General features: G+C 38.3%; 2 protein-coding genes across 2 annotated transcripts; one reads left to right on the forward strand and one right to left on the reverse strand.

The window, feature by feature from the left end:
• Window positions 1-16,093: 16,093 nt before the first annotated feature.
• Window positions 16,094-17,087, forward strand: RpL7-like (Ribosomal protein L7-like). Its single transcript, XM_065236461.1, has one exon. It carries the CDS (start codon window positions 16,229-16,231, stop codon window positions 16,985-16,987), a length of 759 nt encoding a protein of 252 aa, XP_065092533.1. The 5' UTR covers window positions 16,094-16,228; the 3' UTR covers window positions 16,988-17,087.
• A 55-nt stretch (window positions 17,088-17,142) lies between these two features.
• On the reverse strand, window positions 17,143-18,450 carry LOC135713342 (protein LST8 homolog). Its single transcript, XM_065236448.1, has 4 exons — window positions 18,363-18,450; window positions 18,156-18,299; window positions 17,391-18,099; window positions 17,143-17,329 (listed from the first exon to the last, which is right to left on the reverse strand). Exons 1-4 carry the CDS (start codon window positions 18,369-18,371, stop codon window positions 17,208-17,210), a joined length of 984 nt encoding a protein of 327 aa, XP_065092520.1. The 5' UTR covers window positions 18,372-18,450; the 3' UTR covers window positions 17,143-17,207.
• Between the last annotated feature and the right edge of the window lie 211 nt (window positions 18,451-18,661).

An 18,661-nucleotide genomic window follows, 5' to 3' on the forward strand; every position in this document is an offset into this window, starting at 1 on the left:
TTTTTTGTTTGTTTGTTTGTTCACAAAAAGAGGAACAGAAAAACAAACGAAGCGAATATTATCGCGCAATTGTGAGAATGCATTTCACTTCCATAATATACAATCACATTAATATCACTGACACCAGTTTCCTCCTTCTCTTCTTATTTAGTCATAATCAAGAAGCTTTGCACATTTCTAACCTCATTGTATGCGTACTCAAACATTTCTATCTCATAATGTTCAATCATCAACGTACTATTTATAAAGGAAAATGCTTAGATATTCTCATAACTAAAAAAAAGAAAACAAACAAATTATAGTCGCAAACTGCAATTAAAACAAACAAAACCAAAAACTGAAAAATATCAAAACAGCAAAAAAAAAGTAAAATCTTTGTAAGCGCATCTGAAGCTCTTTCTCTCTCACTCTCTTTATGTCACACGATCCTTCACAGGAAAACTGTACACGAAATAGCAAACTATGTAACTAAAATATCTTTTGTGCACCACTACCAACACAGAATAATTATCGAGAGCAAGAAATAGACGAGAAACAACAACAATTAAAAAAAAATCAACAAAATAGAAGAAAAAGCAAACATTCACACAATGAAGAAAATATATTGGAAAAGAACATCATGTAAACGCCAGTGTCTTACATATTTTATTACATTTTCAAATAAAGGCTGTTGAGGAATGCGTTTGTCCCGTTGTTTGGAGGAGGAGCAGGAGTTGATTGTGTCCGAAACTGTCCCTGTTTGGATTCTCTCTGTCTGAATTCGCTTCGCATTCACTGTTATTCCATCAACATCAATGACATCTTATTGGAAACCCCTTGTCATTCTATAGAACGCTATTGAATGTTATGCCGATCCGATGATTTAAAGTCCCATAACACCCCGCAAATCGCAAAACACCCTTCAAATCACGTTTTAGGCTTTGTTGTGAAGATAAACAGGAATAAAGATTTCAAATTTTAAAACACTCTAAAAATCAAGATTTAGACATTTCGAACCCCAAAACACCCATCAAAATGCAATTAAAGCCTTATTTACGGAGATAAATGCGGTTGAAGATTTCGAACCCCAAAACACCCAAACCCCCCAAGCCATCAAAACTTTCTCAAGGGCCACTCACAATAGATCCGGATCTGACGCGTTGCGGCAAAGTGACAGCTAAATCTATTGTCTAACTGTCACATTTATGTCGACGCAACGTAAACGGATCTAATGTGGGTGGCCCTTCAACGTACCAAGGCTGCAAACAGTGTGTCGGTTTTTGGTTCTCGACAATGCGATGATCAATCGTTATGATTCTGTCACCGGAACGGAAAAACCCTAGGGGTATCCCACTCTAAACTTTGTATTTCTTGCATTATACTCAGGAAGTTCTTACTGATATCTAAGATACCTGAAAATACTTAAAAATACTTAAGAAATATTTAGCGCTAGTTTGTTACCACACATTTCATTCGATTATTTACGCGGTGTCATCTGGGATTTTGTGTGTGCGTGTTTAGAAAAATCAATTATTATTTTTTTTAATTTATTCCTTTCCTGTAGGAATCGAGGAGGAGACCATTTTGATTCAAGGGAATGCCAAACCGATTCACCTGTCATTCAAAGGGATAATATGGAACTATTTGGACAGTTACTTTGGAAGAAACTGAGTGTGGAAGCAAATCATCTGAACAAATTTTTCAATCCCAAAACCATCTCTTCATTAATATGGATTTTTCATCCCTTAGGATCTTGACCGTTGGACGATAACTTATGGAATTACGCTGATTGAAACTGAATAATTGTACGTTCAGACGGCTCATATTACATAATAATTGCAACACAGAAACCACCATCAAGATAGCGCATAACATGTTATAATTATTTGGAACCTTCGATGCTCTACTGCTTAAGGCTTATTATTAAGGCTGGGCATGATCGAATCAACATATCCGCTTTGTGTTAATCTCGGAACCGCTCCCTAATTGATGTTAACATGCATCAGAGACGATTGTTATGTGTTAAAACTGGACTCTTTGGGGAATGGTTTGAAATAAATTCATATAGTTCAAACACAGAAAAAGTTTATATAAGAATTATTTTACACGAAATGGAAACAAATTGGTAACGTTTTTGGACTAAATCGTATTTTTTTTTGTATAACAATAGTTTGAAATAAATTAATATTTTCCTTCTTATCGTAATTGGTTTCGAAGCCCAAAAGTGAGAAATTCATATTCATTTCACATTAAGCTCCCTCGCCAGTCCGTCGTAACTCATCTTTACCGATGAAAGTTTCTCAAAACAATCAATTTCATCAGTTAAATTTGGAGTCAATTGGCCCAACGAATTGCTAACAGTTATGCTTCATTGTATAACTATTACTCTCTGGCAAATTATCAGAGTAGCCCTAGCATCATTGATCAGCTTAAATTCAAAAATTTCATGTTCATGCAGCTTGCGGTAATTCTTAGCCTGAAATGACGTCTAACATACTTGTTTTATGTTGGCAGTTCAGACTGGTTGGCGAGTTGGTTGGTTAGGAAGGCCAGTTCAGAATCTGGATGCGAGTCTGGATGAAAACGGCACCATTAACCTCCAGCTAAGCAATAGAATTCAAAATTTTGATATCGTACTGAACAGCCAGTTCGAAATCATAAATAATTCACTGTCCCTGCTCCAACTGGTTCGCTGAAAGATTTTTTTTTTTTGAAGAACTATAGTATTTCAGAAGAAGAATTTAAATACTTACTCATAAACGTGATTACACTAGCTCATTTAATTTAAAGGGTGATACGGTCAAAATTTGGTCAATATCAACTTGACGTATTTCTTTCAATTTTGCATTTAAAAAACCTGAACACCCCTCATTTTGAAGGTGTGTGTGTGTAGAATGTTGCTCCTATTTTGATTTTGGAATTCACTCTTCAGTTGTCAAAATGCCGTCCAAGCAAGAAGAGCAGCGTATCAAAATTTTGCTCGCGCATCGCGAAAATCCGAGCTACTCGCACGCAAAGTTGGCAAAATCGCTAAAAGTTGCCAAATTAACCGTTACAAATGTAATTAAAGTGTTTGGGGAACGTTTGTCGACAGCCAGGAAGTCTGGATCAGGGGGAAATCGAAAACCGGAAGCCGCTGAGACGACAAAGAGACTTGCCGGTAGTTTCAAGCGAAACCCTAACCTCTCTCTCCGAGATGCCGCAAATAAGCTGGGTGTATCGTCTACAACCGTGCATCGAGCCAAGAAACGAGCCGGACTATCGACTTACAAGAAGGTAGTGACTCCAAATCGCGATGATAAACAAAATACGACGGCCAAAGCGCGATCCCGGAGGCTGTACACGACGATGCTGACGAAGTTTGACTGCGTGGTAATGGACGAAGAAACCTACGACAAAGCCGACTACAAGCAGCTTCCGGGACAGGAGTTTTATACGGCAAAAGGAAGGGGAAAGGTAGCAGATGTTTTCAAGCACATGAAACTGTCAAAGTTCGCAAAGAAATATCTGCTTGAAACTAGTATTAATATGCGTACATGATTAAACGTAACGAAATATACAACAACAAACAACTACATTAGTAACCGGTCACTATGACCAAAAATATCCAAAACTTAAAATACTTAAAAATACCTAAGAATACTTTGCGGAGCCAATATTCATTGATTAGATTACAAAATTACTTAAAACTAACGTTAGTAAAGCGGGGGCCGATTACTCGCGGCTATCTCGAGGTTAGGGGTGACAAATTGTAACAAATGGATGGCAGGGTAGGGATTGTGAACACAAGGTTTGGAGAGCAATGTGCTCTTGATCTCGAACTAAGCGACACTCTGATGAAAAAGACAAACATGGGGGTACACCGATGGGCAGCTAACAACTTGAGAGAACACAAGATGACACTAACTACTAAATCCTCAGATCTATCCGTTTTAAAAACACATAAATTAAATTCAAATAGTCGAGATCTCGGCTCGCCAAGACATCTCTAACGGGTATCGCGGGTTGTTTTCCTCGGGCCCTGAGGGATGTGGATAAATCAGATCTGGCAACATGGTGTAGGGTACACGACCAAACAACATGCTCGATATCGTGATAACCACTGCCACACGCACATAAATTGCTGTCTGAGAGCCCAATTCGATAGAAGTGCGAGTCTAACGAGCAGTGATTGGACATAAGCCTTGATATAACGCGTATAAAGTCGCGGCTCATGTCCAACCCTTTAAACCATGGTTTGTTCGACACCTGTGGGAGAATAGAATGTAACCATCTTCCCAATTCACCATCATTCCATTTGTGTTGCCAACTGATGAGGACTTGCTGACGAGCAATGGAGAAAAATTCGTTGAAGGCGATTTGTCGCTCTTTAAATATCGCCTTCCATAGCGCCCACCTTAGCCAACGAGTCCGCTTTCTCATTACCCGGAATTGAGCAATGAGATGGGACCCAAGCTAAGGTGATAGTATAGGAGCAGTTAGATAAAGCACTCAGTTTAGATCGTATTTCAGGCAGGAAATACGAGGAGTGCTTCATCGGCCTCATTGAACGAATAGCCTCCAATGAGCTAAGACTATCCGTAAAAATGAAATAATGGTCAGAAGGTAGTGAGGCAATTCGCTCTACTGCGTAAAACATAGCTGCGAGTTCCGCAACGTATACTGAGCATGGTTTCTGCAGTTTAAAAGATGCGCTATGAAATTGATTAAATACACCAAATCCAGTGGAAGCATTTATGGTTGACCCATCTGTGAAAAATCTTTTATCGTTACTTACATGGTGGTACTTGATTGCAAAAATTGAGGGAACAACCATCGACCGATGGTGATCTGGTATTCCATGGATTTCTTGCATCAAGGTCAGATCAAAATTTACAGTGGAACTATAGGAGTACAAACGAAGTGATAGGACGTTTGTGATAGGAGGCTTGAAAGCAATCACGATTGGAGATTAATGAAGAAGGGCCAACCTCCAGCGTCATGTACTCATAGTACAAACTCATGAATCTTGTTTGAGGATTTCGGTCGAGCAGCTTCTCAAAGTTTTCTATTATCAATGGGTTCATTACTTCACAACGGATAAGAAACCGGAAGGACAGTTCCGCGAAACGATCTGTCAGTGGGAGAACACCCGCGAGTACTTCGAGGCTCATCGTATGCGTCGAGTGCTTACAGCCAAGCGCGATTTGGAGGCAACGGTATTGAACCCGTTGTAGCTTCAGGATGTGTGTTTTTGCCGCGGATTGAAAGCAGAAGCTACCGTACTCTAGGACCGACAAGATGGTTGTTCGATACAACCTGATCAGATCTTCCGGGTGTGCTCCCCACCAAGTTCCAGTAATTGTACGAAGAAAATTGATTCTTTGTTGGCATTTTTGTTTCACATACGCAATATGTTTTCCCCACGTGCTTTTGGAATCGAACCAGACACCTAAATACTTGAAAGATATACTTTGAGTGACTGTTCTACCCTTTAGTTGAAGCTGTAACTGTGCCATATCAGATACTTGGAAACACTTAATTGATACTAGAGCTATCCAGCTTTCCATGCTCGGTAATGGCGGCCTGTTTGTATGAATAAATGTATCCTTTACTGTGCTTTTTGACACTATCTGGATGTTCGGGTTTTGACCCCTCCCTTTCCCTCTCCCAGGAACAGAAGAAAATTGAACAACATACGCCCTTCAGTTAGAGTCGGTGTTTAATTAGTCACGCCAAGAGAAAAACAGTTGAACTCGCATCACGGTTTTCGAAAGATTCCCTTTCTTTTCACTTGGCAACAAAGGACTTCTACATCAACTTCAAATGACTTCCAGCGAGAAAAAAAAATAGCGGCTGTAGTAAATCTTTATATCAGTGATTTAGTCAAATTATCTTAACCAAAAATAGTAGAAATTCTCATAAGTGATCATCACCAAACGTATCCCATGACAATTTATTGCTCACTGCGTGTTTATGATCACTTCTTCGATTATATTTTATATTTTATTGCAATACCTTTCGTGGATCTTTCATAGCATCGTAATGTTTGTGTACTTTACCGATAGGTAGCCGATTTGACAGTTCAATAGGTAGACTTGGCTTCACTCTTGGCGTGACTCATTATACACCGACTCTACCTGCAGATAGTGTCAAAAAGCACAGTAAAGGATAAATTTATTCATACAAACAGGTCGCCATTACCGAGCATGGAAAGCTGGATAGTTTAGAATGGGATGCCCCTAGGAAAAACCCGAAAAAGTCCCGAGCAAAATGCGTGTCGATTCATGTTAACATGACTGGTTCTCAGCAATTTGGTTATCATATTTTAAGATTTGAAAGGTATATGACTATCTACTTTCGAACGGAACATACAGGGAACCGATTGGACTTGTGTTTGGCCAGTCGGAACGGGAGTACCCGTGAGAAGTGGCTCTTGGGAAATTCAGATTTATACCAACAATCAATACGAAACTAACGATTTTAAATTGGCTCACCACTTTAGTAGCCTATTGGTCCCAAGCAAACGATTAACGTACCCTATTCTAGATGAAATTCTATTACTACACTATGTTTGTTTTGATTCGCTATGAAAGTTTGACGGATAACATCAGGGGTGTGTGGATTCATGCAGAACATGCAGGGGTGAGTGAAATATCTTGGGACTGCTTGGGACCGTTGTTCTGGTACTGAGTGAGCCAAAAATAATAATGATTTTCTTCGGGACCCACCCTAATAAAAAATAACCATAAACGAACGATAACCAAAATCATTGAACTATTCCATAAATGGTTTGGATGATACCCAGAACACGTCGTTAAGCAAATTAACCATACAATTTGTATTAGGGCAGTGGTCTTAGAGTTACCTCTATGATTATACTAAGTCCGAATAACGGAGTGGAATTCGATCAGTGTTTAATAAAATGACAGAAAAAGAACATCTGGATTCCCTTCGGAGCTTCGTGCTGATGAAGAGCTTTGTCCCGGCGGATTTCTACTGCGCCTGTGATGCTGGGCAGCATCGAAATTGTAAGTATTTTTTTTTAAATAATATTCATAAAAAATAAACTAATTAAAAAGGCTTCCTGAGACAATTTTTTATTTTTATTTGAAAACAATAATATTTTCCATAAATAAAATAAAAAATCGAATAATACGTTGTCTTGAATAAACCGTATCTATGCATTGAAAGTATATTTCGATTTTATACTATGGCACGCATAAACAATTTTTATACTAAGTTTGCATTCTCTCCTTTTATACCGACCTTTGCGTCGGTACGGAGAGTTGCGATTTAGTGTAACTTTTATACTATTTAGATTTCAATATTTTTTTAGTGTGGATGTGGTGCACTGCACTGTAACTGGCAAGTAACCATTAATGGGTGAAAAAGTAGCCATTTCGAAGTAAAGTGGGTAAACTCATAAAATGGGTAAAACGTCTTTACCCAATAATGGGTAAAGAGCTTGTACGTCAAATCATCGGGTACTTTTTACCCATTTTCAGAAATGAAACGATTTAGAAAATGGGTAAAAAGTATACATTTTCGATAATTGAGCTATTTAGAGATTAATTTTAATTTGATTTTTCACATATATCATTGAAATGGCGGAAACATTAACATTAATAACTTGTTTTCATTTATTTCAATAATAATGATTGTTAAAATGCATAATTATTGCCACTTCCGGGAGGTTCACTTACATCCGCAGAGTCTTCTTGTGCTCCTAGAAGGATCATACCGCTTTCCTACTTGGCATACCCTGTCCCTGCTGTGCAATATGTTGCTTTTGCATCGGAAGTTCCTTCTTGCCATCCTTTCCTGGAACACTTTGTGCACGGCCACTTCCTTGTGGATCTGAAATTAAGCAAATGAAAATTATTAAAGTTCTTCTGAATTTCATAATGTTCACCGCCTAGATATATTCCAAATAAATACTTACATTTCAATACTCATTTTATTAGGCACAGATGACATAAAAAAACCATTTTGAAGGCCTCGTAAGATGATTTGTGTTAGACAGTATTCACTATTGATTAAGATAATTTTCACCCAATAATGGGTAAAATAATACTCAGTTTTCTTCCCCGAAGGGGTAAAAAAGATGGGTACAAAAGAACCCATTTCCAAAAATATTCAATTAACCATTATTTGACAGCTCCATATACTTACTAATAATGGGTACTTTTATACCCATTAATGGGTACTTGCAAGTTACAGTGTGCGAGTCAGCGACAGCACCTTCGACGAAGGCCCGGACTGGAGCATGACAGAGCCTAGTTTCGGTGATAGATGTTGAGTCTGACGGGTTGAAACTCAGACCATTCTGCATCTTGATTACTCTCGGCTTCGATAAAAGTTGGCGAAGGATTCACTACACTCAAAAAATATTGAAATCTAAACAGTATAAAAGTTACGCTAAATCGCAACTCTCCGTACCGACGCAAAGGTCGGTATAAAGGGAGAGAATGCAAACTTAGTATAGAAATTGTTTATGCGTGCCATAGTATAAAATCGAAATATACTTTCAATGCATAGATACGGTTTATTCGAGAGAACGTATTTTTCGCTTCTTTATTTTATTTATGGAAAATATTATTGTTTTCAAATAAAAATAAAAATTGTCTCAGGAAGCCTTTTAAATTAGTTTATTTTTTATGAATATTATTTAAAAAAAAAATACTTACATTTTCGATGCTGCCCAGCATCACAGGCGCAGTAGAAATCCGCCGGGACAAAGCTCTTCATCAGCACGAAGCTCCGAAGGGAATCTAGATGTTCTTTTTTTTGTCATTTTATTAAACACTGATCGAATTCCACTCCGTTATTCGGACTTAGTATAATTTTGACGAAAATTTTAATCGAACCAATGTATGCATTTTGAAAAACCATAAAATGCATAAAATCTAATCTATATTCGTTTTGTAATATTTTTGAGTGCAGCTTTATTCGATCTCGTCATTGGCGTTGACGGCGACTCTGTACACTGAAACAAATCGACATGTACCGTTTATTGGATCCATCTTATAACATAGCAATGTCAGCAGATTTATTCATTCTATGTGATGATTGATAGATTCCATTGGATTATCACTTAAAAACTATGACTGCGATATGGAATGATTTCTATCGTAATTTCACATACTTAGTACTTGATAATACTTTGCTTCGAACGTGGTTAGCGAAGGTATGAAGTATATGAATATTGTCTGATATATTTCATGGTGAAAAACTGTTGATATGTCATGGGTGGGAACAGACATCTAGAAACTAATGGAAAATCATATAAGTTTGCACTAAGAGAAAATTCAGTAAAATATACCTGTTTTCATGATGAATATTGCTCACTAAAATATATATCTTATAAGATAATCATGTATATTTTATTGGACTTGCTTTTACTGATTTTTGACGTTTGTTGATATGTCGCGTGTAAATAGACATGTAGAAACTATTGGACTGTCATTTAACTTTGCAGTATAGGAAAACATGTATATCTCATTGTAATAGCTTGCTTTGATTTTTGACGTTTAAAGATTGTAAACAGATCTATCCCAATCATTAAATAGTCATATAGAAATGCCTTTTAAGAAATCCAACAGCAAGCATTTGTTTTTGCATGTTTTTCTGGGATGAATATTGCTCCCAATAAAATACATCTTACATGATTGTTCTTTATAAATTATTGAAACAATTTTCAACGATGTTAACGTACACTCATTAAAATGATTAGTTGAACTAAATACTACTAACAACAATGATACTGTATTGAATAATCTTTGTTTGTTATTGTTTCATATGATAATTGGTTCCAGAAAAGAATGTATTGAGATTGAAAAAAAAATGATTCTACTGTAATATTTACTTTGCTATGATTCTAATTGTAAGCCTTCTACACTTCTACACTAAACTTCAATCTATCAAATCATATAATTTAGTCGTTGATTTATTGCCACCACCACCGAAACGGAACATAAATTTGTCATTGCTATTTGTCTTCACTCTAGCAGAACGAGCATACAGTTGCACTACATTCCATGTCGGGAGAGCTGTTCTTACTTCATGCTATTTGAACGAGCTCAATCTTGAAGTCAGCCGTGGCCCAGTGGAATCGAGCACAGACACCGAAAGCATCACACCTCAACCGATCTTGATCGAATCCCAAATCAGCTACAATAAAAAAAAGGCACAACTGTGAAAGCTCCCACTGCCTGATGTTTATTTTTCGAATTTATTTTTAGAAGTCGATTAAATATATGTGTCAAAAGAAGAAGTAAATTTCATGTTATTTTCACATAAACTTTACTTCGATTGATTTATGACACATATATTATATTGTGGTGAAAAGTATAGCTTATGCTTATGGGTTTCAAATCGATTTCAGTTAATTATTATAATTTGATCGATTTTCATTTATCATATGACGATCATATAAAAGTTACCAAATTATCAGCATTGTAAATGTATCAGATATTCATATAAAATTTACCTGACACATTTTCAATCATATCATTTTCAATGGATTATCTTATAGCGCAAATTTATTAGACTTCCACATAACAGGAATATGTCAAATTCGTTCAGTGTAGCTCTTTACTCATATGAGAAAAATAAGCAAACGTCAGACTGTGCGTGAAACATGGCGGACTTTGTACTATCCTTTCACTCCACCGAAAATTCCCATAAGAAACTGTCTATATTTGCTGAAAGAGCAAATTTTTCGACGGTGCCGTCAACGCCAATAGGATCTCTGCTGCACGGCGAATGAGAACGACTCAAATTTGAGTTTAGTTCACTCATAATCGCCAAAAGTGCAGGAACTCAGCGATGAGTTAATTTGCCTCATGTTTTCCCAGGTTTTTCCAAGATTTTCCAGGAAAAAATCCCAAATTTGAGAAAAGTAAAGATTGGATTCACTCAGTCTATTGGTACTACTCCGAGACTAAATAAAATTTTCGTCAATTTCCTCATTTTCCGGTAGATTTTTTAGGTTTTCCACAGGAAACCATGGGACATATTTTACTCATCGCTGAGTTCCTGCACTTTTGGCGATTATGAGTGAACTAAACTCAAATTTGAGTCGTTCTCATTCGCCGTGTGGCAATAACGAAACAGACCAACACGGTGAAGTGATTCCCATTTGATTTGTACGGTAATCACGGCTCTTATTCTGAGTATCACTTGCTTATCACCGTGTAGTGACACCCGTAATAAGGCCCTATGTGACATTGAGACCGCTCAACAGCCAACAGACCTGTAACTGTGGCATAAGAGGAGGTCCACCAAATAGAAATCAAAATGTGGATCCACTTCCTTGAGAAAAATAAAGGGGGAAACCGACAAATGGGTACATGTCGAGGACTGTAAAAATCAGCGCTCAGCAAGGATCTTACTAGCTTCTACCAAGATTCCGGATTGTTTTGCAAGATTTGATACACTCTACAACGAAATCTACTACGAAACCATCCACAATAAGAACCTGGCAAAGGAACAAGGACAAGATCCCGGTAGAACTACGATAACAGTGCACTAGTAATTAACAAGGATGACACAAGACGACGATTCCGATAACAAAATATATGACTACCTGCTTTCTCCTTGAAATTATTCTGATTCTTTTTTTGAAAATTAGTTAAATTTGATCATCCGAATTAATTATCATATGTATGAATAGTGTGAATCGTTGGTGCATAATAATGTTTTCGTATTATTTATTTAATAAAGGGCTGTGGAGTAGAAGCTAGAGCTGAGTAGTCGTATTCAAGGAGTTGGAGTCGGAGTCGGAGCCGGAAGGAATGTATTGAACTTAGGAGTTGTAGACGGTGAAATTATGCCGCCTCTTACCTCAACATCTAGAAATATGAGTGAGCTAGTGAGAGCAAAAAGAGAAACTAAAACCACAGACAAACAGACGTAACTCTTCAATGTGTATCTTCGTTCACGCATTTAACGGTAGATTTGAATATTATCAGTTTCGCGAACTACTCGCCGCAGCGCTGGCATCGGATCACTTTGACGTTTCTATACATTCTATAGAACTTTCATGCAATATTGTTTGCGAGTTAGGGAGCAAGCTTGTTTTCCGCGAGAAGCCTGAAAGATGTCGTTACTGAGGTCCTATGTTTTGAGATACTATGTTTTCAAGAAAAACTTGTTCAAAGTGATACGTCTGTTTGTCTGTGCTAAAACTGTAAATTCTGCACTGAACCTATGACAAACGTAAATTTTACCTGAAAATGCAGGTGACTTCTTAAAACCAAGGATATAATAGGATTTACATGCTATACGTAAAATTCAACGACTTAGTGATGAAATTTACTGGATTTACTGGTCAAGTCCATGTGTCATGCTGGTGAAAGTTATGTGAAATTCACATACATTTTACGTGATCTCATGGTGTGAAAATGTTCTGTGTGTAACCTCGAAGTTCAAGATGGTGACAGAGGAAAGTATAGGCATTCCCCATTGTTGGAAGATTTGGGATTGCCAGACAGCCCAGTTTTTAACTTTCATTGGAATTCAGAAAATAATCTTCTTTTTCATTAATCCAGAAATGAAATAGCGAATGCAGGATCAGATTATTTGGGCTACTTATAATTTCAATTGGCGAGCTATATGATTATTCCAGCAAATGGGGGATTTTTTTAAAGCTTCCAGATCATCAGTTCCTGGCTAAAATAAATGGTAAGAATCAACTATTTACATTGAATAAATAGAACGATGATCAATTTTCGCTTTAAATTCTTTTATACAGAAATCAGCGATCTTAATGAAAATATCGAGCTCCCAGAAACTGAAGCCCTTTCTTAAAGTAAAAAACGTGAGTCCTTATAGAAGCAGTTCCAGTCCATGTGCCATGAAGAAAAAACAGGCAGTAGATCGAGTGAAATCATAAAATAGGTGGCCCACCAGTTAAGGGGGTATTCCCAATCTTTTGCCTTTTTTCGGCCTGTTTTTCAATTAATTTTTTTCAAGGAAAATGAATAGTAATGCGCCTAACTCTTTGGGATTCTTGTTTATTGAACATTAAAGTTTACAAATAAATTTTTTTCGACATAAAAAAAGACATTATTGACGTCACAAAATGGCGGCAAACAGACCCCTGTTCGCCGCAAACGCCTGGACGGGCGAAGACTTTTCTCTGGAACGGCTTCATCTGAAACAGATTTCGTGATGAAATAATAATCTGCATAAGATTCTCTGGAGCTTCTCCCGTTGGCAGCAAAAAATCTTGCAAATTAACAAAATGGCGGCCATATGAAAAAACAGGCGATTTTTAGCCCGCTTTTTTGCAACTTTAAGGTGCTTCAAACAATGTTAAATGTTAATATTTTTGGCTGAAAGTGGGAGAAGCTCCAAAGAATTTAATAAGGAACAAAATGCGCAAAGATTCAAGTCAATATCTCTTATAGTTTCTGAGAAAAATCTTCGCCCGATAAAAAAAATGTGGTTTCGAGAAAAACGCGTTTAAAGTTTTGACTTTAGTTAAAACCATTTGGGGGTTCTTACCATTAGTCAGCTATGCCTGGACACCGAATTCGCTGATCGGAAAACGGCTTGGGGGGATGAAAGTATATAGTCTAAAGTACAAAAAAACGTGAAAAAAAAAAATTTGATTTTTTGAAAAAAAAGATCGGGAATACCCCCTTAATACATATTTTGTTTTAATAAAACATTTGGAAAATAAATGTGTCACTAAAATAAATGGCTTCATATACTATTTGAAAAAATAAATCGAAATTTACCACCATCTCACTTAAATATAACTATAAAACCCTGTGAACCTTACTTGAAATTTCACGTAACTTTTAAGTGTTGCCAATTTGAATATCATCTGTAGGTCCGATAAAATTTACGTGAAAAACACTTGATTTTTATATGTATCACTTAAATGGGATTTCATTCGAGATTTCATTCCCAAAACACGTAATATTCACCTGAAAGGTACGATGGAAAATATCTACGTACCTTTTCCAGTGAACATTACGTGAAGTTTATTTGCAGTGATGAGTGAGGAAATAAACAGAGTGGCCAGATCTACCGATTTTCGGGATGCCTACCGATTCACAGACGAAAGGTTAAAAACTACCGATTTTTCACTTTTCCTACCGAGAATCACAGATTTTTAGTAATCTTGAAAAATGTGCAATACCAATGTTTTGTTTTCCATGTAGTCAGAATTAGAAATATTGATTTTGACACGTTCGAAGCAATACGGGGGCGAAAACGAACCACTTTTCTGTCAAACGTGAACCAGCTCGTGATGGGCCGATTTTAAGTGCGTAAGATAGAGATAGAGATAGATATAGATATAGATATAGATATAGATAGAGATATAGATAAAACAGTAAGAGTCTCCTCTTCCTCTTAGGTTTAATGCAGAAGAACCAACAATCAATACGAAACTAACGATTTTAAATTGGCTCACTTCTTGACTAGCCTATTGGTCCTAAGCAAATCGATTAACGTACCCCATTCTAGTCAAAATTCTAGTACTACACAATGTTTGTTTTGATTCGATATGAAAGTTTGACAGATAAAATGAGTGGTTATTGGATTTTCCTATGTTTCGAGGGGTGAATCGATTAGCTTGGGACCGAAAATAGTACCAGAGCTGAGCCAAAAAGTTGAGCACGTTTCTTCGGGACCTACTAGTCTTAGAGTTACCTCTATGTTTATACCCCGTACACACTTAGAAACTATCGCCGACTTCGGTAATTTTTACCGAAATCTGAACAGCTGAACTGTTCGGTAAAATTTATGCAATTCAATTCAATTGCTTTTCAGCTACTTTGAAACTAAATCTCCACTAAAATGACAAGATTTGATCATTTAAGCGAGCATTTAAGCAAGGTTGAACATATTTTGAAATTATTTTCAAGTTCAATAGCCTTTAAAATGAAGGTCAAAATTTTACCGAACGTTCAGCTGTTCTGATTTCGGTAAAATTTACCAACACGAAAACAAAATCTTAGCAACAATCAATACGAAACTAACGATTTTAAATTGGCTCACCACTTTAGTAGCCTATTGGTCCCAAGCAAATCGATTACGTACCCCATTCTAGTCAAAATTCTAGTACTGCACTATGTTTGTTTTGATTCGCTATGAAAGTTTGACAGATAAAATGAGGGGTTAGTGGAATTTCCTATGTTTCGAGGGGTGAATCGATAAGCTTGGGACTGAAGATAGTACCAGAGCTGAGCCAAAAAGTTGAGCACGTTTCTTCGGAACCTACTAGTCTTAGAGTTACCTCTATGGTATCATCATCCTCCTTTTCACGGTGGCTGCTCTTGAGCAGCAAACGAGGCTCCGACGAATTTGTAAATTCGGGTGGATCAGTATTGTTAGGCTCTGCACTGGGAAGTGCTTTCAGATGTGCTGAGCTTCTTCTGAATTTCTTTCCCGTTTTAGTTGATCGAATGGTGACATCAGCTCCACTTCTAACGTTTCAGGTACAAAGCTCGGTGCAAAGTCAGCACACAGCTTATTTTCCTTCCTGGTATGTTTCGTTAGTATGCGATCTCCCACTTGCAAGTCACTTTACGACCATTCTGCTCAGCTGAAACTCCTGCCAGGTCATTCGAAACGATATGAAGTTAATATCCGTTTCAGGTTGCTTCTCTACCAACGAGTGAAAACTCAGTGAAGTGGCATTATATATAAAACCCTTCTTATCTCCTGGATGGTGGCCCAGAAATTTGTTGACTCCGCTGGTGATGGTAGCGGTATTAAAATCAAATGTATTGTATATATGTATGAAAAAGAATAAAAATAACTTTCAACGTATCCTTATATATTTTGTTTTCCAATTCACTCAAAATGATCATAAAAGCCTAATGACAGCTAAACATACACCAACCAAGTTAATACTAGGATTGAATACAAGCAGAAAATACATTACGATGTATAATCCATTTTTAATTCTCTTTCTTTAAATCAAGCTATGCGTCGGTCAGTAGAGTTGCAATTTAGCGTAACTTTTAATCTATTAAGATTTGAAAATCTTTTGAGTGAACTGGACACAACCCTGTTGGGTGCATATTCAAATTTTCGTCCATCGATGAACGGCCGCTACTGTATATTGCAGCCGAATCTGCTTTACCGACCAACAGCAAATGTCATTTTCCGAAACCGTCTCCATCTCTCATTCAAAACAAATAAACGTGCTCGCATCGGAATCGCAGTCGGTGCCGTGGAAAATAGTGCGTCGCCATCAGGAAAATACAATTTTCTTTCGTTTTTCCACGCTCAATCACACACAAAGATGGAGAAGTACGCCGTCCCGAATAAGTTGCCGGCGGAGGAGATCAGCATCCTGGCACAGCGCAAAGCCCGAATCAAGCGCGATGCCAACCAATGGGTACGGAAGCCGTTGCCGGAGAACCGCAAGAAGAAATTCTGCAAACCGGAGTTGTTTATCGCCGATTTCCGTAAGGCGGAACGAGACTCGATGCGGGTGAAGAGGAATTTCCTGAAAACCGGTATTCAGTTGAAAAACGAAGCTATCGAACACGGTCGGTTGATTCTGGTATTCCGTCATCGGGGTAAGTTCATTGCCAACAAGGAAGTGATGCACATCCTGGCCAAGCTGGGTCTGCCATACAAACGGAGGGCTGTGCTGCTGAAGCTAACCGAGGGAGTTCATGCGATGCTGAAGATGGTGGAACCGTGGGTGATCTGGGGCTACCCGACCACTTCCACCGTCCGGGAGCTGATCTACAAGTACGGGTTGTTCAAGCCGCAGCAAGGCGAGAAGGGACCGAAAAAGATTCCGATTACATCGAACAAACAGGTGGAGGAAAAGTTTGGCCACCTGGGGATAATTTGCGTAGAAGATCTGCTGCACGAGCTGCTGACGGTGGGGTCAAATTTTGAGAAGGTAACGAAGATCCTGCATACATTTGAACTGCGATCGCCTGCCGATGGTTGGAAGGCGGCCCGAAAGGGAAAGCTACGGACGCTGGGAGGAGAAGCCGGTTTCCGCGGAGACGACATCAACGAGTTCTTCAAGCGATTGATGTGAGAGTGCGTGCGGTTCTTTCGTTAGATATGTAAGTTTTTCGTTTAATTTTTAAAATTATATTCCCCTTTGGTTCTGTAGAGAAGTCAAATACAATTTCCCTTATGGTACAGATGGATGTGATGAATGTAAAAATAGAAAGAAATCCTAATGTTAGCTTTTAAAATTCATGTTTATTCTTCATACATTTCACGCCTTAATCTAGTTTGTAAATTTTGATGATCTAAGTTTTCGCTGAACCATCCCGGAAGGCAAGTGCCGTGATGGCTTTCACATGTCCTTGGTACTCTCGTTCGATTGATTTCGTTTCTATTTTCCATAACCTTGCGGTACCGTCTGATGAAGCTATAATACAAAGACCATGGATCAGATATAATTCCAAATTGCACCAACAAATCCCACTTACCCGTGAACAAATACTTGGAATCGTTACTAAACACAGCGTCCCACATCCAGTACTTCTCGATCTTGAGTTCCACATGTAATTGGAACGTATCGGTTCGATAGATCCTGGCCGTACCATCTCCAGAACAAGTCACCAACAGACTCGAATCCGGACTAAACTTACACCTAAGTGCGTACTTCTTGTGTGCCTCTATACGTAGCTTCGGATCAGTCTGTGTGAGCTGCGTTTCGCTGTTTGCACTGTTAGACAAGCTCCAAATGTAGCAATTGCCCTTATTGTTAACCGCAGCCATGTAATGCCCATTCGGGCTAATTGCAATGTCCTGAATCGAAGATTCCACCTCCGGAATCAGCTGTTCGTGTACATCCGACTTGACGTCCCACAGGTAGACGCTTCCCCCTTGACTGCCAATGGCCAACTCGACCTGATTCGGATGTAAGCACACCGCATTCACCGGCGTCAAACAATCGAACATCCGCTTGCAGGCAGGATTCTGAGAACTCATGTCCCAAATGCGAACCCGACAGTCCTCTCCACCGGTGAACATCCATTTGCCGTCCTCTTGAAACCCAACACGGGTGACATTCTTCATGACGCTTTCGAAGTTTACAACCGGATAGCTAAAGTTCATGTCGTACAGGCGGATATGCTGGTAGCCTCCAGCAGCCAGGATCGTCCCGTTTGGAATTATGTCCAGGGCGTTTACTTGCTAGAAGAAGAAAAAACAACAATAATGCAATTTTTGTACCGATTGCAAAATATTACCGAATCCGTGTGCGTGAGGATATGCTGCAAGTGCCCCGAATATGGCTGCCACAGTCTGATGGTGTGATCATACCCGCCCGTGGCCAACAAAGGCTCATTGAACGGGTTGAACGACATGTTGTTGCTTTGCACTGAGTTTTGTTTCTGTGAGCGAAATTTCTTCGATTTAAAGCAGTATATTCGCATAAAAACAATTATTACACTTACCAGAGTCATTTGTATTGTTTATTGCTAATATGTTTTTCAGAAAATTAAGTTGTTTTTTACAATTTTAAAGAGCTTTATGCACTTCCGTAGTTCGGAAAAAAATTATATTGTTTTTGTTTACGTTTAATTTGACAGATGAGCCGGCTGCCAAAAGGAAGAAAACGTGTGGTTTGTGCTAACGGTTACCAGTGGCGCGCGCATGGAAGGGGACAAGGAAGGGGGTTTGAATGTTCACGCTCGTTTAAAGTTAATTGAAACTTAGTAGAAATTCGAGGTTTTCGTACAAGGTAACTAGCGTA

This window comes from Ochlerotatus camptorhynchus, unplaced genomic scaffold (assembly GCF_037179485.1).
Source record: "Ochlerotatus camptorhynchus isolate MF236.1 unplaced genomic scaffold, CSIRO-AGI_Acam_v1.1 ptg000550l, whole genome shotgun sequence".
NCBI classification, from domain to species: Eukaryota; Metazoa; Arthropoda; class Insecta; order Diptera; family Culicidae; genus Ochlerotatus; species Ochlerotatus camptorhynchus.

What these genes read in the sequence shown, in the direction of transcription:
- RpL7-like (XM_065236461.1), top strand. Translation starts at nt 16,229, where the DNA reads ATGGAGAAGTACGCCGTCCCGAATAAGTTGCCGGCGGAGGAGATCAGC.
- LOC135713342 (XM_065236448.1), bottom strand. An exon ending in TCCTCACGCACACGGATTCG is followed by an intron (nt 18,100 to 18,155) that starts GTAATATTTTGC and finishes TTCTTCTTCTAG; the next exon opens with CAAGTAAACGCCCTGGACAT. An exon ending in TTCCAAGTATTTGTTCACGG is followed by an intron (nt 17,330 to 17,390) that starts GTAAGTGGGATT and finishes TTTGTATTATAG; the next exon opens with CTTCATCAGACGGTACCGCA.